General features: G+C 44.5%; 1 protein-coding gene across 7 annotated transcripts in view; it reads left to right on the top strand.

Annotated features, from left to right (window-relative positions):
• The first annotated feature begins 215 nt into the window (after positions 1–215).
• PRTG (protogenin) overlaps positions 216–20,106 on the top strand; it is a 158,139-nt gene continuing 138,248 nt past the window's right edge. For 2 of the 7 annotated variants that reach the window (XR_016218159.1, XM_051822352.3), the window contains exons 1-2: positions 634–1,532; positions 3,685–3,987. Coding sequence is in view for 6 of the 7 variants with exons in the window: in XM_051822352.3 (XP_051678312.3) it covers positions 1,439–1,532; positions 3,685–3,987 (397 nt within the window). In the remaining variant the exon portion in view is untranslated. Of the gene's footprint in view, positions 603–633; positions 1,533–1,583; positions 1,642–1,914; positions 2,000–2,109; positions 2,272–3,684; positions 3,988–20,106 lie in introns of those variants that run through there. The other 5 variants (XM_089310392.1, XM_089310391.1, XM_089310390.1 and 2 more) reach the window with 5 other exon arrangements.

The following is a 20,106-nucleotide window of genomic DNA, read 5'->3' as shown; positions in this document are numbered from 1 at the left end:
AGGATTACAGTACAGGCAGTTAAGCTGAAATTCCCAAGAAGACTGATCAGTATAATAAACTTCAGAGGAAGGTAGCACTGCCCTCCCACCAGAAGTGCCAACACTGACTTCCTCCTCCTCCTCCTCCTCTTTCTCGGCTTCTGGAACATGCCTCAGGCAGTGTGTGTGTGTCCATGCCTTCACTAACACCGGTTTTCTGTCGGCAGCCTGGCAGCCTTCCTTAAGGCGAGCTTTCAGCTTGTGCCCTCACCAGGTGCTACAGGTTAGTTTCGGATTCGCAGATGTAAAGCCACATGGAAATGTTCTCTGGGATGCACACGTGTTGAACGACCTGAGACATCCCTTAAATGCGGGTTTCAACAGTTCCCGTCATCCTCCATGGATTTTAGGAGATGGGGCTAAAGACACATTTGTCTCTCTCCTAGTCGGTTTAGCTTCCAACCAGGTAGTTAGCAAAGCCTGCTCCCAACCCTACCCTCACGCCAGCGCCTCTACTTTAGGACAGGGCCTTCTAGGTGCAGTTTCCACACACTTAGAAACTTGACTAACTTGAGGACGAGAGGCTCTCTTAAGACAATGCTGCACGTGATGGGGCAGAGCGGGTAAGAACCGTCCCCAAACGCTGGGGGCGGGCGCAGGGGGCTTATCAGCCGGAGATGCCTCCAGTGGCGCTGACAAATCTCCCAAGTGGGAAATCCATTTCCCTCCACAGGGCCTCTGCGTGCGAGCTGAGGAGGGGGGATGGGTAGGGGGCCATCGCAGGGGAGAAGTCTCCGGCCCTTCCACATCTCTCAACACCATCCCTCCCCCGGCCCGCCTCCTCCTCCCTCAGTCCTCCACTGGCCGGCGGGAGAGGGGCCCCGGGGGGCTGTCCGGCCCCGGAGCCTCGGCCTTTGTGGCTCTGTCCCCGACGGCGGCGCTGCGGCAGAGGGGGCGGGGACGCGGCCGGAGACCCTCAGCCGGAGCTTGACCCCCAGGTGCATTGTCCAGCGAGGCCCGCCCCCTCCCCTCCCCCAGGGCCGCGACCCAGCAGCCACGGGGCCCCCTTCCAGCGTCTCCCTCCGCCGGCCGCGCCGACCTCCCTCCCGGTCCCCAGACCAGGGGCCAGATGTAGAAAGTAGTCCCCAGGCCGGCGGCCGCGGCGCTGTCCACTCCGCCGCCCCCGCCCTCTCCAGCCGCCGCCTCACTCCGCCCCCAGGCCGGACTCTCGGCTCCCCCGCCGCCAACCACTCACCCCCCGCCAGGCGCGAGCGGGTGTCCGTGCGCCGGCCTCGCCGCCGCCACCACAGAACCCAGCCGCGGGCCGCGCCGCGCCCGTGCCCGAGCGGGAAGCCCAGCCTGAGTGCGTGCGGCTGCACGCGGGGAGTGCCCGGAGGCAGGGGTTCTGCGGGTGGACGGCGGCCGCGGGGCGGGAGAGCATGCCCGCGCAGCCCCGCTGATGGCGCCTTCTCTGAGACCCCTGGCGCGGCTGCGGCCGCCGGGGATGCTGCTCCGCGCGCTCCTGCCCCTGCTGCTCTTCAGCTCCCTTCCAGGTGGGCGCGCTTTCTCACGCGTTTCTGGGGGCGGCTGTGGGGGCGGGAGCAGACGCGAGCGGGATGGGGGGGGGGACGCTGAAACGGGGCGGACGAGCGCTGACCACAGGTCCGTGCCCCCTCCCTGAAGGCTGCAGGCTCGAGGTGCCCACAGGCTCTGCGGCCGGGGCTGGGAAGCCTCTGGCCGCGCGCGCCCCTCCCCGCCGCGTTCCCGGGGCCACGGGCTGCGAGGGCCGTGGCAGCCGCTGTCCACTCGGGTCCCTTCCTCCTCGCGCCATTGTCCGGGCTCCGGCCGCGTCCCCGCCTCCGCGGCCAGCCGGGGCTCTGCGCTGCCAGTCTGCCGGCCGGGCCCGCGGCGGCCGCACGTGGCTTTATTTATATTGTTTCCTTAGTGGCAGCCTCGCGGCGCAGGGGGCGCCGCGGTTGCGCGCGGCGTCCTGTGTCGGCAGCGCTGGTTCCCGCACTCTGTGGGTCTTGGGGGAGGGAAGAGGTGAACTCGGTGTCCCTGGGCGGCACCCCGAATGTCTCCCGAGTGTCCCGGACCCGGCTCCTGCGAGGCGGAGATGGGAGGGTGGAACTGGGGGGGAGAAGAGGGCTGGGAGTTGCACGGTTGTGTACGAGGAGGAGGAGGGAGACCCTGAGAAGGAAGCTGTCCGAATAGGGTTTATTTCCTGCAGCTAGGTGTTTGGGGGCAGGGCCTGAGGTGTGTTCGGGTCCGGAGCTTCCTCCAAACTCCGCGGTTAGCTTTGCCGAACTTGGATCCATTCCTTTTTCTCCGTTGCACGGGGCTTGGTTTCCTCAGAGAGAGAGAGAGAGAGAGAGAGAGAGAGAGAGAGAGAGAAGTGTGAAGTGGCGGGGCGGGTTGGGAGGCAGAGGCTCGGAAGAATGGGTTATTTTATTTATATACACGTTCCGCACGCCCGGCTTTTCGGTGTGTGTGTGTGTGTGTGTGTGTGTGTGTGTGTGTGTGTGTGTGTGTGTTTCCTGGAGGAGTTAGTTTCTGTTAGCATGAGAAAAGGATCAAAGTCAGATGTGGCTCAGAAACACAATGGGCGCCTTCCGGAGCGGTGGGGCGCGGCGCGGGGCTGTGAGGCTGGCTCCCGTCGCCCGGGGCAGCCGCGAGGGGAAGTGGAGAGCCGGGCAGCGTGGGCTTTCTGAAGACCTGCCTCGATGGGGGGACGGACGAGTCGTCCCTGGGGTTTGTCGTCCTAGGAGGACCGAACCACCCCGGGCCCCTGCGTTCTGCCCGCGTCGGGGAGCCAAACGTGGGCCGGCCTTTGCGCTCAGCGCGGGCGCTGGCAGAGCGTTAGCTGGTCATCGTGCGTTGTTTTCTCCCGGTGGGGGCCAGACGCGATGTGTATGCTTAGGATAAAGCTTTCCTTCTGGTTTGATAAAAAAAAAAAAGTGTGTTGGTTGATTAAGCAATCTCCTATCCCTATTAGACAGTAAGGACCAATTAGTCACGCATTTTTACGACAGTTGGTAGTTCTAAAAAAGTGAAATAAAAGTTTCCTAATCCGATCACCCACTGAGTACGAGCAGCCAGAGTTACCAACTTTTCAAAGTCTATTGTTTGTCCTTTAAATACCTAGTTTGCTCTGCAGAAAATAAGTAAATGGATTTCTTTCAAGGCGACGAGGCTGAGTCCCTGCTGTAAAAAGGGCGGATAGGAAAATGCAGGCTTGTGATGTGTCACAAAAGATAAGCGCACTTCCCACAGGAGTAGGTGCGCCCAGGGTTCCAAAAACCCTTCCAGGGAGAAGGAAATAAACTTGCTTGTTCACGGAGTTGGAGTTTTGCTAATGATTTCTTGTAAAATTAGACTTTTATGACTTACTCTGTTCAAGATCTTTTTGACAAGCTTGTAAAAGTAGCGAGCAGCGCAAGCTCAGTTTTCCCGATGATTTGAAACTCGGGCCAGGACAGAATTCTTGTAAGAAGTAGCGGTTATTGAAATCTTCCCGTTGTTTGTGGTGTAAAATGAGCCCCCTGATTTGTTAAAAAGCTTGCTGAGACTTAGCGTGGTTTATCGAGGTGTTTTCTAAGTTAACGAATAGGGTGTGTGAAGCTGCCCTGAGTATGTGTTTGACAATTGTGTGTGAAAGGATTTTATGCCTGTAATTCTGCAAATACCCTCTTCCCTTTCTTACAGGAGTGTGGTGCTTCAGCGAACTGTTTTTTATGAAAGAACCACAGGATGTAACTGTCACAAGAAAGGACCCAGTCATATTAGATTGCCAGGCTCACGGAGAAGTTCCTATTAAGGTCACGTGGTTGAAAAATGGAGCAAAAGTGACTGAAAATAAACGGATCCAAGTTCTTTCCAACGGCTCTTTATACATCAGTGAGGTGGAAGGCCGGCGGGGAGAGCAGTCCCATGAGGGATTTTATCAGTGCTTGGCCATGAACAAATATGGAGCCATTCTTAGTCAAAAAGCGCATCTCACCTTGTCGAGTAAGTGTCTCCAAGTTCTTGGTTGATGTTTTTCATTGCTGCATTTTGGTGATTTCTTGATTTAACATAATACCCTGAAGTCATATGTACATGAAGAATTGTTCTAGAGATAATAGTTGGTTCTCATCTAGTCACGGAGGGAAATCTGGAAAAATGCATCAATTCAAGTGAACGAGTATGGAAGTCAAAATAGTTTCAGAAAGTCAAGTAAAATAAAACCCATACAAGTGACTTTATATAAATTTCAGGAGTTTCACACAATTAAAAGAGTTGGTTGTAGAAGTTTGGTCAACACAACAAAATTTGTCCTGAAATCTCTTCTTTTGGAAATTCGTAATTAGGTTAAGCCAATGACCAGCAGATCTTCCTGCTCTGTGGACAGTCCTTGAGTGCTGGATCTCTCTTATAGACTGATCTTTCATTTCTCTGACTGCCTGTAGATCACCCATGTTGTGTTTTAATTGTAAGTGAGGGCATTTGTCAGAAACTCTCAAGCCTTTGAAGTAGCCCTAGTCTTTTCCTGCTGGGAGGGAAGAGATTAAGGCTATTTCCATATTACGCCTAATGGATTTAAACCAGATCTGCTCACTTTTTTCCAGTTGTCATAAAGGTTGCTGTCTAATGATTTCCCTTATATGAACAACTCCATCAGATGAGCCATTTGTCCAAGTGATCCATTGCCTACTGGTTGACCTGATGGTAACTGTTGGGTGTAAAGGTGGACCCCAGACAGGAACTCCTGACCTCCCACTGAGGCCTCCCACCACTTCAGGTGGTGAGATTCATAGCACTCAAGGTTATACTCTTTGAATCTTGGGAAAACAAAATTGTATCTTAAAAATAGATATACAAACATCCCACCTGAATGCTTTTGTTAGTCCACAAAACAGATTTTTGTACTCTATCTGCATATTATTTACAAGATAAACACTAGAAAGAGGGAGTTCTTGAGATAAATGCATCATCTTCACAAAATAGCTTCTTTAAGTTCTCATCATTGAAATTTAGCAGTCTAGTGGTAGAGATTTCCTGGGTGACTTCATTGTAACCTTCCATGGTAGTATTTAAGCCACCCTCAAATTACTAGCTTATTTGTGCAGTAATGATTGATTATAAAAATAAATTGCAAAAATAATTTTATATTGAAATATTTTTATATTGAAACATGTCTGAAAATTAGACCCATTTTTTAATTCTATCCCCACCCTGCCAGTAAATAGTGTAAACCTAAGAGGATTTCTAATAAACTTTCTGCTTGTTGTTATCATTGGCGAGTAGTCATTTTTTTGAGTAGTAGTTTTTCTGTACAATACTGTTTTCAGGACAGTATGCTTTTATGCATATGTTCTGTTCATTTTTGTTCAATGTAAATTTGTTCTTCAGGATTGTGATTTACTCTCCATTTTAGGTTTGTGGTCTCTTGAGTTTCTATACCTAGGAACTGTAGCTTGTGTTGCTTTTTAGGAGTAAGGGCTAGGCCTTGAAAAGGGGAAGCATTTGCTGGGACTGCCCCTTATTTTTGGGACCCTCTGAAAAGCCTGACAATTCTAAGGCTCCCAGAAACACTTTGAAAACATATAGACCTTTCTAACTTCATAAAAAAAGTCTGCAAGGTGTGTATAATTGGTGTTATAAACAAATACCAGTGCTGACTTTTTGAATATTTTAGATTTTGTATCTTTATAAAAATCATCCTTAAAAGTTCATGAAATGTACATTGTTTTGAATCAGGCTAGTGTGGTGAAGCAGTTTTCATATTGTTAAGTATCAGAAACTTAAGTGAAACTATGTTGAACATTGCTGAATACGACTGTAATCAGATGGGGAGAACATTATTCATACACATACATTTTATTTAACCTGGACAATCCGTTCAGTATTATAGAATTAAAGTAAATGCATGGCAGGTTTATATTTTTCTTTGGAAATATAAAATTTCTTAGAGCTCTTGAATTCACAAAGTTGTGTTACGAAGTGATGTCAGATGGTGGGGGAGCAGATGCCTTTATCTTGATTTCTGATGTTATGCCTTATATGTATGTTAAACAGGAAGAGACTAGACATTAAGTAGGCACTCAGAGGTTTTGTTGCTAGTTCTTTCCTAGTTATTGATAACAGCAGGGTGCAAATACGCTCTTTTTATTTTCTTAAAGATTTTGTCAGCCAGCCTGTCTTGTGGTTCAAAGGGTAATAGTACAGCACCTGAAATCTGAAGCTTTAATCTGCAAGTTTTAGATTTTTAACACACAGGCAATCAAGAGTTGGTTTCTAAACTTAGGAACTAGAAAGTTGCACTCTAGGCAAGAATTCCATTATTCATGTGTAAATTAGGAATTCACAGGGTTAAAAGGTTAGAAACTGGCCAGGATGAGGTTTACCCTTGTGATAAAGAGCAGATGACCCTCATTCATTGGCCAAAGCTTTCATGTAGCTCTTCTGCAAAGTTAGTTATTGCCATGAATTGTTCTTGAGGAATGCAGAAATTCAAATGTGAACAGGCCTTTCCTTAAGTGTCACTATAGAGCCTTATCTCCCAAGCACATCAGAGCAGGGCTGCAGGGACAAGGTTCCTCCCCAAAGGCCTGGAGGCTTTGCTTTCCTGTTGTTCATCCAAGCACAAAAGAATTTGTCTTAGTTTTGCTAAGGCATCCCATTTTAAAGGAAAGTATAGGGTTAAAGCAATATTTAGCTTTTAAAAAATGGTAATCCTTTTTACTGATAGCTAGTTTAGCTGTTTTCTAACCCATTTTCATGTAATTAGAACAGAAAGAGCAGTGATGTGGGAGACCTTTTTTTCTAGTTGTATACAGTAGTAAGAACAGAGATTAAACCCCCTTCATATAAATGTCAGTGTTTTAAACTTCTGGCAAGCCAGTTTTCACTTTCTTGGGTACTAACTCTTCGTTGTAATAAATGATTTAAATATCCTAGAGAATGTTTACTTTTTGAAGCTTCTTGCATTCTTAATGTCGAAAGAAGTGAATTTCATAGGAAAGCATTAGTGTGGTAAAACAGTCTCATATTTCAACAAGTTGAAATTAAGATAAGAGACATTTGAGAGCAGGTTGTGTTCTGTGCTGTGTAAAAGACTGACTGTGAGGTATTGATTGAACAGGAAGCTAGTTGTTTATTTCCTTTCCATAAAAGGTGGAAATTGAAGTCTTAGGACAGAGGGAAAGAACATAAAATTTGTTAGGTTTTGGGTCAAAAAAATAATTTTTGTGCATGAGCATTTACAGCTGGAAGAGCATAGGATTACTGAAACTTCATGATTTTGTTCCAAAATGTTGAGTTGATTTTGACATCAGTAAAGCTGAATGGTACATTTCTGTGACTTGAAGTAGCAATAGACATCTCTTGTAACAGAATGTATGTTGTTTTTCATGAATAAAATGTTTATCCCTTAAGTTTAAAATTACTCTTGAGAGATGTTTGTGGGATTGGTAAACTGTGGGTGTGGTTTCTAAACAGTAATGCAGAAACTATAGTCCACAGTTAATTTTGAGATGCAAGATTTTAAATATAATATTTAGAGTCATTAAAAAAGAGAGGGGAATGGCATATTGAAAAGATAACAGTAAGACCTATGAGATTACAACCTAGTTTTGGATTTTATTACAAATGTACTGATACTGATTTATTATTGATCCTGAATTTTGTGCTGATACTTGCCAGATAGGCAAAATTTGCTACGTTGTCACTGTTTTATGGAGCTTTGTAGATGCTCTGATGTGTGTGGGGGTTTGTGTGCTCACTTCAGTCAACCTGATAGCAGTTACCTGCCTCAATTGAAGAGTGCCACCACATAAATAAAAATAGATTGATTTGGGAAAAATAAGACAGCACTGTAGATAAGGTTAACTTGATGTTTTATGTGATCCAAGAAAAATCACGTTTCAAAAGGGAGAGTGTGTTTCAAAAGTATGTATTTAATTTACAGTGGAACATCTTACATTTGCCTAAGTGAAGTCAAGGAAGTAAAAGTTGCACATGTAGCTCCACAGCCTTGTTTACAATGACACTTGGTTCTCAAAGTCTGTCTACTTAAAGTCTGTTTATCAGGTACCTGATAATCTCTGGGTAATGGAACCAGTTTTTCCCACTTTGCAGTTGATTAATGAGGATCATTTCTCATTTCCAGAAACTTGTAACACTATCTCACTGTCTCTGAACGTTCTTGGATTTCTTTTCTTTTTTTTTTCCCCCAAGAAAAGCAGAATCCAGTGAGGAATAGAATATAATTTTCCTTACAATGCATATAAGTGTGTTTATTTTATTTCCATCCAGCTTTGTAATGGACCTCTGGAAGGGTATTTGCTGTGACTCCTTTTGTCGACTATCTTTGCTTATTCTAAAGAAAGGGTCTCTGGCTCAGCAGTTGTTTGCCCAGGGATTTGTTGTCATTGCTTCCAAATTTAAAGGCTATGCCTGTTGATGAAATCCAGTGCATTTGAAAAACATAGCAAAAAAAAAAAAAAAAAAAAAAAAAAAAGAAAAAAAAAGAAAAAAACAAAAAACAGAGCCGGCGCCGTGGCTCAATAGGCTAATCCTCCACCTTGCGGCGCCGGCACACCGGGTTCTAGTCCCGGTTGGGGCGCCGGATTCTGTCCCGGTTGCCCCTCTTCCAGGCCAGCTCTCTGCTATGGCCAGGGAGTGCAGTGGAGGATGGCCCAGGTGCTTGGGCCCTGCACCCCATGGGAGACCAGGAAAAAGCACCTGGCTCCTGGCTCCTGCCAGGATCAGCGCGGTGCGCCGGCTGCAGCGGCGGCCATTGGAGGGTGAACCAGCGGCAAAGGAAGACCTTTCTCTCTCTGTCTCTCTCTCTCACTGTCCACTCTGCCTGTCAAAAAAAAAAAAAAAAAAAAAAAAAAAAAAAAAAAGAAAAAAACAAAAAACAAATCTTTTAAGCAGGGTCTTGGGCTAAAGGAGTATCAGTTAATAAATAAAATGCATTTAGGGTTACTTTTTTTTGAAAACTGATATTCTTGACTACAGTTCTAAGAAGTGATTGTTGTCTCTCAGTTTTAAAACCAGCTAGGATTATTGAGGATGTTTTAAAATAAATTCTCAAAATTGTCCCCCCAATTTTAGTTATCAGTCAAGACCATTTTAAAACATTGCAGAGTTTACAGTGTCCTGACTCTATTAAAGCTACTTTGTTTACTCATCATTTAAATTTTGGTAAATGAGAAAGAAAGAGGAAGGTGCAGTTGTTAAGTTGGAAGCAGTGCTTGGAGTTGCTCTGCACATAGCAAGCTTGCAGTAAACAGTTGACATCATAATGTTCAGAAAAGGCAAAAATGCAGCACAGTACATTCAGGGGCTATAATCCTGAAGCCAAGGGAGCCGCCGCAGGGATCTGTAGGCAAAGGATGAAGGCATCATCCTCACAAAGGTCTCTGACACTAATCTGACAAATTCTTTCCTGACTTTTACATTCCTTTTTTTGTTTAACCTCTGCTTTTCAGGACCTGCTTTTGATGAGCCTTTAAAAGCCAAATTCTGATCAACTACGCAGAAGGCATGAACTAAAAATGTTTGTTTTCAGTTTTTGGAAGGTTTACCCTGTGTGTGTGTGTGCGTGTGTGTGTGCATGTGTGTATTCTCACACCTTTGGTAGTGGCTAAGTTAATCAAGTGACTGCTTGGTTGTTCAAGGCTCTGATTTCAACCTTGTATCCTCACTGGGTTTACTATGTAGGAATTATGGAAAGGATATTTTTGTTATAAAGTTGACTTTAGGAAATTGGAGTAAATCCCTGTTTATCCAGACTGTGTGACAGGTTTCTTTTCTCTTTAGTGATGCTGCTACATATCATTAGGCATTGTGTGAAGTGTAGTAGCACCTCTTGCCTACCCACCAGGTGCCAGTAGCACCCCTTCCTGGTGGGACAGCCAGGAAGTATCTCCTGGGAGGCAGAAGCTTTCCTGGTTGAGAACCACTGAAGTTACAGAAGGTAGTAGAAAACATCTTTCCACGTGACGTTGGACTGTCACTGTAACTGCTACTCTCTTGTGTATTGTACATTGTTTTGGTGTTAGCAGTGCTAAATTCTTTGATTGGAGAACCATTTATTTATTTATTTATTTATTTTATTGGCAGGCAGAGTGGACAGTGAGAGAGAGAGACAGAGAGAAAGGTCTTCCTTTTTGCTGTTGGGAGAACCATTTATTTTGAAGGAAGCTTGATTAAGAAAATGTTTGGGGGCTGGTGTTGGGGCGCACTAGGTTAATCCTCTGCCTGTGGCCGGCATCCCATATGGGTGCCGGTTCTAGTTCTGGTTGCTCCTCTTCCAGTCCAGCTCTCTGCTGTGACCTGGGAAAGCAGTGGAGGATGGCCCAAATGGTTGGGCCCTTGCACCCATATGGGAGACCAGGAGGAGGCTCCTGGCTCCTGGCTATGGATTGGTACAGCTCCAGCTGTTGCAGCCATTTGGGGAGTGAACCAACGAAGGGAAGACTTTTCTCTCTCTCTCTCTCTCACACTCTCTGTAACTCTACCTGTTAAATAAATAAATAAAAATCTTAGGAAAAAGAAAATGTTTGGGGACTGGTGTTGTGCCAAAGTGGGTAAAGCCGCCTGTGATGACAGCATCCCATATGGGCTCCATTTTGATTCCTAGTAGCTCAACTTCTGATCCAGCTCCCTGCTAATGACCTGGGAAGGCAACAGAAGATGGCCCAAATCCTTGGGCCCTTGTACCCATATGGGAGACCCAAAGGAAGCTCCTAGTTCCTGGCTTTGACCTGGCCATTGTGGCCATTTGGGGAGTGAACCAGCAGATGGAAGATCTCTTTCTGCCTTTCCCTCTCTCTATAACTCTACGTTTTAAATAAACAAATAAGTCTTTTTAAAATAAGTTTGGATTATTGTCTAAGAGAGAGAGTACCTCTCTGTTTCCCCGCTCTCCCCCCAAAGCAACGTGTAGTACATTGAACATTACTGCTAAGGGATCATCCTTCTATAGGTCCATTCATTTTCAGTGTTTTCTCTTTGGGGCTCTCTTGTCAGAGAAGAAATGCAGATTTCATTTAGTCTTGTTTACTCTGCACCTTTTATTTTCCTGATGTAATGATGGTCACCATAGTTAAAAAGGCAGGAGAGATGCCCATGCATGAGTGTTCAAGAGGCTCTTTTGTAGTGTCCTGTATGGGGAGAAGGAAAACTCCACGAGGTTAGCAGCCCACAGGACAACAGCCACTGGGAGGTAAACGGTTTGTTAGTGAATGGTTAACAGAAAGCTTTTCAGCTGGTTTGGCTGTGCCATCAGCTCTTTCTGTGGACAGAAGCAGTTTACCTTTCTGCAGATAAAGATGTAAAAGACGGTTGTGTCTTGAGGGTGCTAAGGGAAGGGTGCAGGGGAAGGAATTAGACATGACTCTAGTATGTTAATCCACACACAGGAAGTTGCAGGCAAAACTTGGAGTGGTTATTTTTGAAATATTTGCTTTAGGTTACTCATTAGTGGTGGGTAGGGATTTCACATTCTGTGTCTCTCCCAAGATAACACTTTTTGTGTGTGTGCTTCCGTGTTGGTTAGCTATTTATGCTAGTAAAAGTTAGGACTGTTGCTGCAAGTAGTTGGTCCCCTGGAGCAGCCTGAGAAGCAGGTGCTCATGATGAGGAGGAAGCACAGTCTTGCTGAGCAGTTCCGGTGATGAGCAAGGGTGGCTGAGTGTTGGCACCGGCTATTCTACTCCAAGAGATATGTAGAGTTGAACAAATCATTGGTTAGTCCAAAACAAAGGAAATGAAGGTACCATTTCCTTGTGTTTAAGGAAAATTCTGCAATGGGAGAATTTATTTGGAAGGCAGAGTAACAGAGAGGCAGAGGCAGAGAGGGACATCTTCGATCTGCCAGTTCACTCCCCAAATGTCTGCATCCGAAGCCAGGAGCTTCTTCCAGGTCTCCCACACAGGTGCAAGGGTCCAAGCTCTTGGGCCATCTTCTGCTGCTTTCCCAGGCCATAGCAGAGAGCTGAATTGAAAGTGGAGCAGCGGGGTCTTGAACCGGCACTCATATGGGATGCCAGCACTGCAGGTGGCGGCTTTACATGCTACACCACAGCACCAGCCCCTATTTCATGTTGTTGATGTCATTTGAGAGGTAGAGATACAAACAGAGGGAGAGAGAGGTCTTCCATCTGCTGGTTCACTCTCCAAATGTCCTCAACAGCTGGAGCTGGGCTGATCTGGAGCCAAGAGCTTCTTCTGGGTCTCCTACGCAGGTGTAGGGGCCCAGGTACTTGGGCCATCTTCTTTTACTTTCCCAGGCCATTAGTAGGGAGCTAGATCAGAAGTGAAGCACCTGGGTCTCAAACTGGCGCCCGTATGGGATGCCAGTGCGGCAGACAGCGACTTAACCTGCTGTACCACAGTGCCGGCCCCGACATAATCTTTTTTCTAAAACTTATTTATTTATTTGAAAGGCAGAGTGTATTTACTGGTTCAGTCCTCAAATGCCCACAACAGCCAGGGCTAGACCAGGCAGAAGTCAGAACCCCAGAATTCCATTCTGATCTCCTATGTGGGTAGCAGGAACTCAAACACCTGAGCCATCACCTGTTGCCTCCCAGGATCACATTAGCAGGAAGGTGTATTGGAAGCAGAAGAGCAGGCAAGTAAATCAGGTGCGCCTATATGGGATACCAGCATTCCAAATGGTGCCTCAATCCTCTGTACCACAATGCTTGCTCCTTGACATAATTTCTTTAGGAAAATTGACAGGTTTCGATCCTTTTAAATATTCCTAGTGCCCATATATTTTTTTTTAAGATTTATTTATTTAATTGAAAGAGTTAGAGATAGGAAAGGCAGAGAGAGAGAGAGGTTTTCCATCCTCTGGCTCACTCCCCAATTGGTTGCAACGGCCAGAGCTGTGCCGATCTAAAGCCAGGAGCCAGGAGCTTCCTCTGGGTCTTCCCACGTGGGTGCAGGGACCCAAGGACTTGAGCCATCTTCTACTGCTTTCCCAAGCCACAGCAGAGAGCTGGATTGGAAGTGGAGCAACCAGGACTTGAACCAGCATCCATCTGGGATGCCAGCACTGCAGGTAGTGGCTTTACCTGCTACACCACAGCGCCAGCCCCGGTGCTCCTATATTTTCTTTACCAATTTACTGGAATCAGTGGTATAAAAGCAGAAAAAATGGTGAAAAGACGGGAGAGCCAACCCCTAGTGCCTTCTCTATTACTGACAACTTCTGTGACTTTAGATTAGCATTGATCACTTGTGATCCCAGTTGTCCATCAATAACTAATGGGCAGCTGGGGAAAAAGAGGGTGGATGTGGAACAACACATTGCCCTTCATCTTGTAATTCTGTCATTGTAAATACTTTCTTTATGAGATTGAATATAATTACATTGCAAGAGACTCATTTAAGTCACCGAGAAAAAGATTAAAATAACTTGGGTATTATTTAACTTGCTTTTGAAGGCTTATTTTAGGACAGGTATAAAACTATGCTGGCAACTTTTACTAGGCCTATCCTTAAGAGTCTGGAAAAGTAAGTTACTTTGAGACTGGAAGGTTCAGAATGGCTATGCTGCATTGAAGGTTGACACAGGGCATGAGAGGTAGAAGTTCACAGACATGTGTCTGAATCAGCTGTAATGCATAGTGTATTCTGATGCTTATTGATACAGTATTTTTTTTTAAAATGTAGTTATGACTTTATCTGAGTTTGGCTAGTGTGTTAGTGTTTAATAGAAACACATTATACTGGCTCCGCATTCCCACCAATTCCTATTAAGATGGTTAGGTTTAATTTCCCTCCAGCTTTCAAACTGAATTAGCTTAAATCCCTCTGATTGAATTTAAAGTGACTTAGATTAAGATATTGACCCTGAAGTGGATAAATAATAGAAAAAATGCTTTGATGTTGGTGTTACCATTTTAAATAAGGGATCACAGGTTTTAAAAAGTAATTTTAACAGTTAAATGTGTTCACTGTTTTCTCAGTAAGAAAATTTTTCACATGTTCAAGAGAAGTCACATTTCAGCTCTTACCTTTAATTGAGGAATGGACTTTAGTGAAGCAATAATACTATCAAAAGTTTCCAGGAGGACTATTAAAAGTTATCCTAGGGGCAGCCTAGAGAACGTCAGCTTGATACCCGCCTCTCTCTGGCTCCTAACTCCAGCTTCCTGATAATACACACTTTGGGAGGCAGTGGTGGTGGCACAAGTAATTGGCTTTGTGGTTTCCAACTTTGGCACCACTCCCCATGCCACTGAGGGCGTTTGGAAAGTGAACCAGTGGATGAGAGCTCTGTTTATCTCTTTTCATTCTGCCTCTCAAATAAATAAAACATTTACAAGTTATCCCAGTGATGGAATATGATTCCTTCCAAGCCCATAAACATCCTTGTCCAGAAAACTCGTCACACTTTTAGAAATCCAAGGTGACAAGTGAAAGGAGTCACAGACAGAAGGAAGGTGAAATTTGGATGTGATTTTCATTGAGATGTGGCTTGGAGGCTTGATATTTAGGGAGAAATTCCTGCGGCTTTGCAAATGGTGTAGTGAGAACTTAGAGGTGAATCCACAGCTGGTCCATAGAGATGTGCTTAGTTTCTGAACGTAAATAGAAGTGACTCTTGTACCATTTTTTTCATCAGGACAGAAAAAAAATACCTGACGCCGGCGCTGTGGCGCAGTAGGTTAATCTTCCACCTGCGGTGCCAGCATCCTTTATGGGCGCCAATTCAAGACCCAGCTGTTCCTCTTCCAGTCCAGCTCTCTGCTATGGCCTGGGAAAGCAGTAGAAGATGGCCCAAGTCCTTGGGCCCCTGTACCCGTGTGGGAGACCGGAGGAAGCTCCTGGCTCCTGGCTTTGGGTCAGTGCAGCTCTAGCCGTTGTGGCCATTTGAGGAGTGAACCAGTGGATGGAAGACCTTTGTCTCTCCTTCTCACTGTCTGTAGCTCTAACTTTCAAATAAATAAATAAAATCTTTAAAAAAAAATACCTGACAAATCTGTAGTTTTTCCCCTGTTCAGCTTTCAGAGGGGGTGACAGTGAATACAAAAATGAAATAAAAGAGAAACACTGATCTCCAGGATTTAATAAAATACTGGCCATGAACATACTGAAGACGATTTCCTAAAATGTGGCCTTTAGTGAGTAGAGACCCCTTGCTGCCTGATCTGACTTGTGGTATCCTTCTGCCAACTTCTGCCAGGCCCAGAGCTCACAACTTGGATAGTTTCAGAAATTTCTGTTGTGTAAAGAAAGAATATGAACCTGAGAGAGGTGATTAACTTTCTCAAGGACACAGCTCCTCAATCTGGGACTAGCTCTTAGGTTTTCTGATTCTAGTTGTACATTTGCAAGGCTTAATTAAAGCGATTCCCCTCTTTCTGTATGCAAATAAATATCACCAAATACATAATATAGAAATGAGAATGACAACAGAATTAATGCTGAAATTAAATATATTTCTTAGTCTTTTTTTTAAAGTGACCTTTTGTGCAGTTTACCTTTTATTACTATATTTGTTTAATTTGTTCTTGGATAAGTACTTGTATACCATTGAGTATGATGTTAGCTATCAGTTTTTTATGAATGTCCTTTATCATGTTGTGGGAATTCCCTTCTTTTCATAGTTTCCAGAAAATTTTTATCATAGAAGTGTGTTGGTTCTTTTTCAAAAGCCTGTGTGTGTGTGTGTGATTGGAGATGATCATATTTCTCTTTGTCCTACTAATGTGCTAAATGCGTTATTTTTTTACGTTGAACTACTTTTGCATTCCTGTAATAAAACCTTTATGGCTAGCATAATCCTTTTAATGTATTGTTAGATTTGGTTTTCTAGCAGTTTGTCGAGATGTTACATTCATAGTCGTGGAGGATCTTGGTCTGAAATTTTCTTTTCTGTAATATTGTTTGGCTTTGATACTAGAGTTACCCTCATGGAATGAGTTACGAAGTTTTCCTCATCTTCTGTGTTTTGGGAAGAACTGGTGGCAGTTCCTAGTCCACTTTTGTGGAATTACCTTGTGAAGTCATCTGATTCTTGACTTTTTGTTGAGAAGTTTGTGACTGCTATTTAGTTTCTTTATTAGATCTAGTTCTGTTGTGATTTTCTTTTTTCTAAATATTATTTCTTTTCTGAAGAGGAGGCAATAGAGTTGTAAATTCATTTTTAAATATTTGATTTTGAGTCTCAGCTACTCCGTACTTGTGATCCAGCATCCTGCTGATGAACCTGGGAGGCAGCAGGTAGTAGCTCAAGTATCTGGGCTCCTGCCACCATGGCTTCAGCCTTTCCCAGCCCTGCCTTTTGTAGGTATTTTGGGAGTGAAAATAGAAGATAAAAGATCTCTCTATCTCTGTCTGGTTCTCTCTATGTGTGTCTTTCTCTGTCACTATTCTTTTCAAGTAGATGAAAATAAATATTTTTTTTTATTTTTATTTTTATTTTTATTTTTTGACAGGCAGAGTGGACAGTGAGAGAGAGACAGAGAGAAAGGTCTTCCTTTGCCGTTGGTTCACCCTCCAATGGCCGCCGCGGAGGCGCGCTGCGGCCGGCGCACCGCGCTGATCCGATGGCAGGAGCCAGGAGCCAGGTGCTTTTCCTGGTCTCCCATGGGGTGCAGGGCCCAAGCACCTGGGCCATCCTCCACTGCACTCCCTGGCCACAGCAGAGAGCTGGCCTGGAAGAGGGGCAACCGGGACAGAATCCGGCGCCCTGACCGGGACTAGAACCCGGGGTGCCGGCGCCGCTAGGCGGAGGATTAGCCTAGTGAGCCGCGGCGCCGGCCCTGAAAATAAATATTTTTAAAATATTTTAAAATATTAAAATTTATAAAATTATAAATTTTAATTTATAATTAAAGCCACAGACAGGAAGAGATAGAGAGATCTTCTGTCTGCTGGTTCATTCCCCAAATGACTGCAACAGCCAGAGCTGGGCTGTTCGGAAGCCATGAGCCAGGATCTTCTTCGAGGTTTCCCACGTGGGTACAAGTACCGGAACACTTGAGCCTTCTTCCAGTGCTTTCCTAGCAGGGAGCTAGGTCAGAAGTGGAGCAGCCAGGACTGGTGCCCACATGGGATGTCAGCATCACAGGTGGAGGCTTAACCTACTACACCACAGTGCTAGCCCCAAAATAATTATTGAGAAAAAGCATTTAAAAAAATGTTGTTGAGTATACAGAGAAAGGGAACTCTATTGTACACTGTTGATGGGAATATAAATTAGTGGATCTGTTATAGAAAACAGTGTGGAACTAGAGAGCTGGAAATAGAACTACCATATGGTCCAGTAGTCTTACTACTGGGTATATATACAATGTAGTTGAAATCAGTATGTCAAAGACATCTGTACTCACATGTTTATTACAACACTATGCATAGTAGCAAAGTTCAGTAATCATTCTAGGTACCCATCAGCTGATGAATGATTAAACAAATGTAGGTATAAACTGGAATTAAATATTATGCAGCCATAAAAAGAATGAATTTTCTGTCATTAGCAGCAGCATGGATGGAACTTGAAGACATATTAAATAAGGCAGCCATAGAAAGATCTGTACCACAAGTTCTTACTTACACGTAGACGCTAAAAAGCTGATCTAAAAGAAATAAAGAATAGAATAGTGGTCACCAGAACCTGGAAAAGGTGGGGCTGGGAGGGCTGAAGAGAGAATGGTTAATGGGTATAGTGCAGCCGGACAGGAAGGATATTGTCTCATGTTATGTAGCACAGTAGGGTAACTAGGATTGACAACAGTGTATTGAATATTTCAAAATAGTCAAGTGGGTTTTGAATGTTCCTAGCACAAATAAGTGGTAAATATCTGAGCTGATAATGTGAATTACTCTCATATGACCATTACACATTGAATACAGGTTTTGAAACTTCACACCCATACTATACAGTTGCTGTGTTTCCATTAAACATAAAAATGTATTTGAAATTCTAAGAAATTAAGTGTATATTTTTTTAAAATATATTTATTTGAAAAGCAGAGTTGGGGAGAGAGAGAGAGATCAAGCTCTTCCAACTGCTGGTTCACTCCTCAAATGGCTGCAACTGCTGGAGTTGGGGTGGTCAGAAGCCAGCAGCCAAGAGCTTCTTCCCGGTCTCCCATGTGCGTGGCAGGATTCCAAGGACTTGGACCATCTACCACTACTTTCCCAGGCAAATTAGCAGGGAGCTGGATCAGAAGTGGAGCAGCCGGGACTCAAACCCACCCCCCTATGGAATGCGGGTGTTGGAGGAGGCGGCTTTACTCAATATGCCATGTTGTCCGCTAAGTGTATCTTTTGTACATAGCAGATCATTACATCATGTCCCCCTCCCCCTTAAATCAATTCTGCCAACCTTTGCCTTTGGAATGGGGAGCTTCATGTGTTTGCGTTTTGTGTAATTATTGATAAGAAAGGACTTCTGCTATTTGGCTCCGTGTTTTCTACGTGTCTTAAATCATTTTTGTCCCTTATTTCCTCTTTTTACCGTTTCCCTTTGTGTTTAAGTTGATATTTTGTGGCAGATCATTTTGACTCTCCCCTCATTTCTTTTTGTGTCTGTTTCCTAGATATTTTCTCTGTGATTACCGTAGGAATTACTTAATGTTCTTTATGTATACCAGTCTAGTTTGAATGGAACCAACTTAACTTGAATAGTACAGTAAACTTTGTATCTCTATGGCTCCATCCTTTCTTTTATATTACTGTTGCATATTATAATTTTATACTTTGTGTGGCCAGTAATAGGAACTTACGATTTTTAATGCATTTGTCTTTGAAATTATGAAATAAAAAGTGGAGAGTTATGAACCACAAATATAGTAGTGTGGCCTTTGTATTTGCAACTTAATTATATTTACCTCTGATCTTTATTCCTAAATCTTTGAGTAACTGTCTAGTGTCTTTCTTTGTTTTTAAATATTTATTTTGTTTATATGAAACAGTTACAGAGAGAGAGAGAGACTGAGCGAGGTCTTCCATCCTCTGGTTCACTCCCCAAATGGTCACAGTGGCTGGAGCTAGACTGATCCAAAGCCAGGAGCCAGTAGCTTCTTCTGGGTCTCCTGCATTGGTGCAGGGGCCCAAGGACTTGGGCTGTCCTCTGCTGCTTTTTCAGGTGAATTAGCAGGGAGTTGGATCGCAAGTGAGCATCCAGGACTGTAACCAGCATCCATTTTAGATGCTGGCACTGCAGGCTGGGGCTTTAACCCACTGCAGCACAACTCAGGCTCAGTGTCCTTTCTTCTTAACCTTCCCATTTCTTTCTGGTGGTCACAGGTTGTCTCTGCTTTTGTTTTTATGGAAATGTCTAAACCTGTTCACTCATTTTCTAATTTTTTGCGAATTGTTTTTTCTTTAAGTGTTTTTATGGCCATATAATAATAGTACATATTTATGAATACAGTGTATTATAATATGTGTGATTAAATTAGGGTGATTAGCATTTCTGTCATCTTAAAAGTTGTATCATTTCTTTGTGGAAAGAATATTCAAAATCCTCTCCTTTTTTTTTTGGTTTGTTTTTTGTTTTTTAAGATTTATTTTATTGGAGCCAGCACTATGACATAGTATCCTAAGCCTCCGCCTGGGGCGCCAGCATCTCCTCTATGGCCTGGGAAAGCAGTGGAGGATGGCCCAAGTGTTTGGGCCCCTGCACTCACATGGGAGACCTGAATGATGCTCCTGGCCCCTGGCTTCAGATCACCTCAGCTCTGGCCATTGCAGCCATTACAGCCCTCTGTCTGTCTGTAGCTCTACCTCTCAAATAAATAAAATAAATCTTTAATTGTGGGGAGCAACTCGGACTAGACTAAGTTACTGGAATTAAGACTTATTCTATGCATCTGCTCTCCCACAATATGGCGCTGGGAGAGGAGAAAACAGCTTCTACCCAGCTGCCTCCAGTTCAACCAATAAACAGCAGGACCTGCTCCTGATTGGAGGAGAGCAGCGTACTCGGCGTGTGGGCAGCCGAGTTGGGATTGGCGGAGGAGGACTATAAAGGAGGAGAGAGACAACATGCACCAGGAACATCTAAGGAAACATCTGAGGGAACACCTGTGCAGCCCCCGAGAGAGCCGGCCGGCGGAGTGCCGCTCCCCTGCGGAAGTGGGGAATGTGGCCAGGGGGAACTGCCCTTCCACG

This window comes from Oryctolagus cuniculus, chromosome 12 (genome assembly GCF_051225735.1).
Source record: "Oryctolagus cuniculus isolate XC-2025 breed Fujian yellow rabbit chromosome 12, ASM5122573v1, whole genome shotgun sequence".
NCBI lineage: Eukaryota > Metazoa > Chordata > Mammalia > Lagomorpha > Leporidae > Oryctolagus > Oryctolagus cuniculus.
The sequence above is the reverse complement of the archived record's forward strand: the minus strand, read 5'-3'. Positions and strand labels throughout refer to the sequence as shown.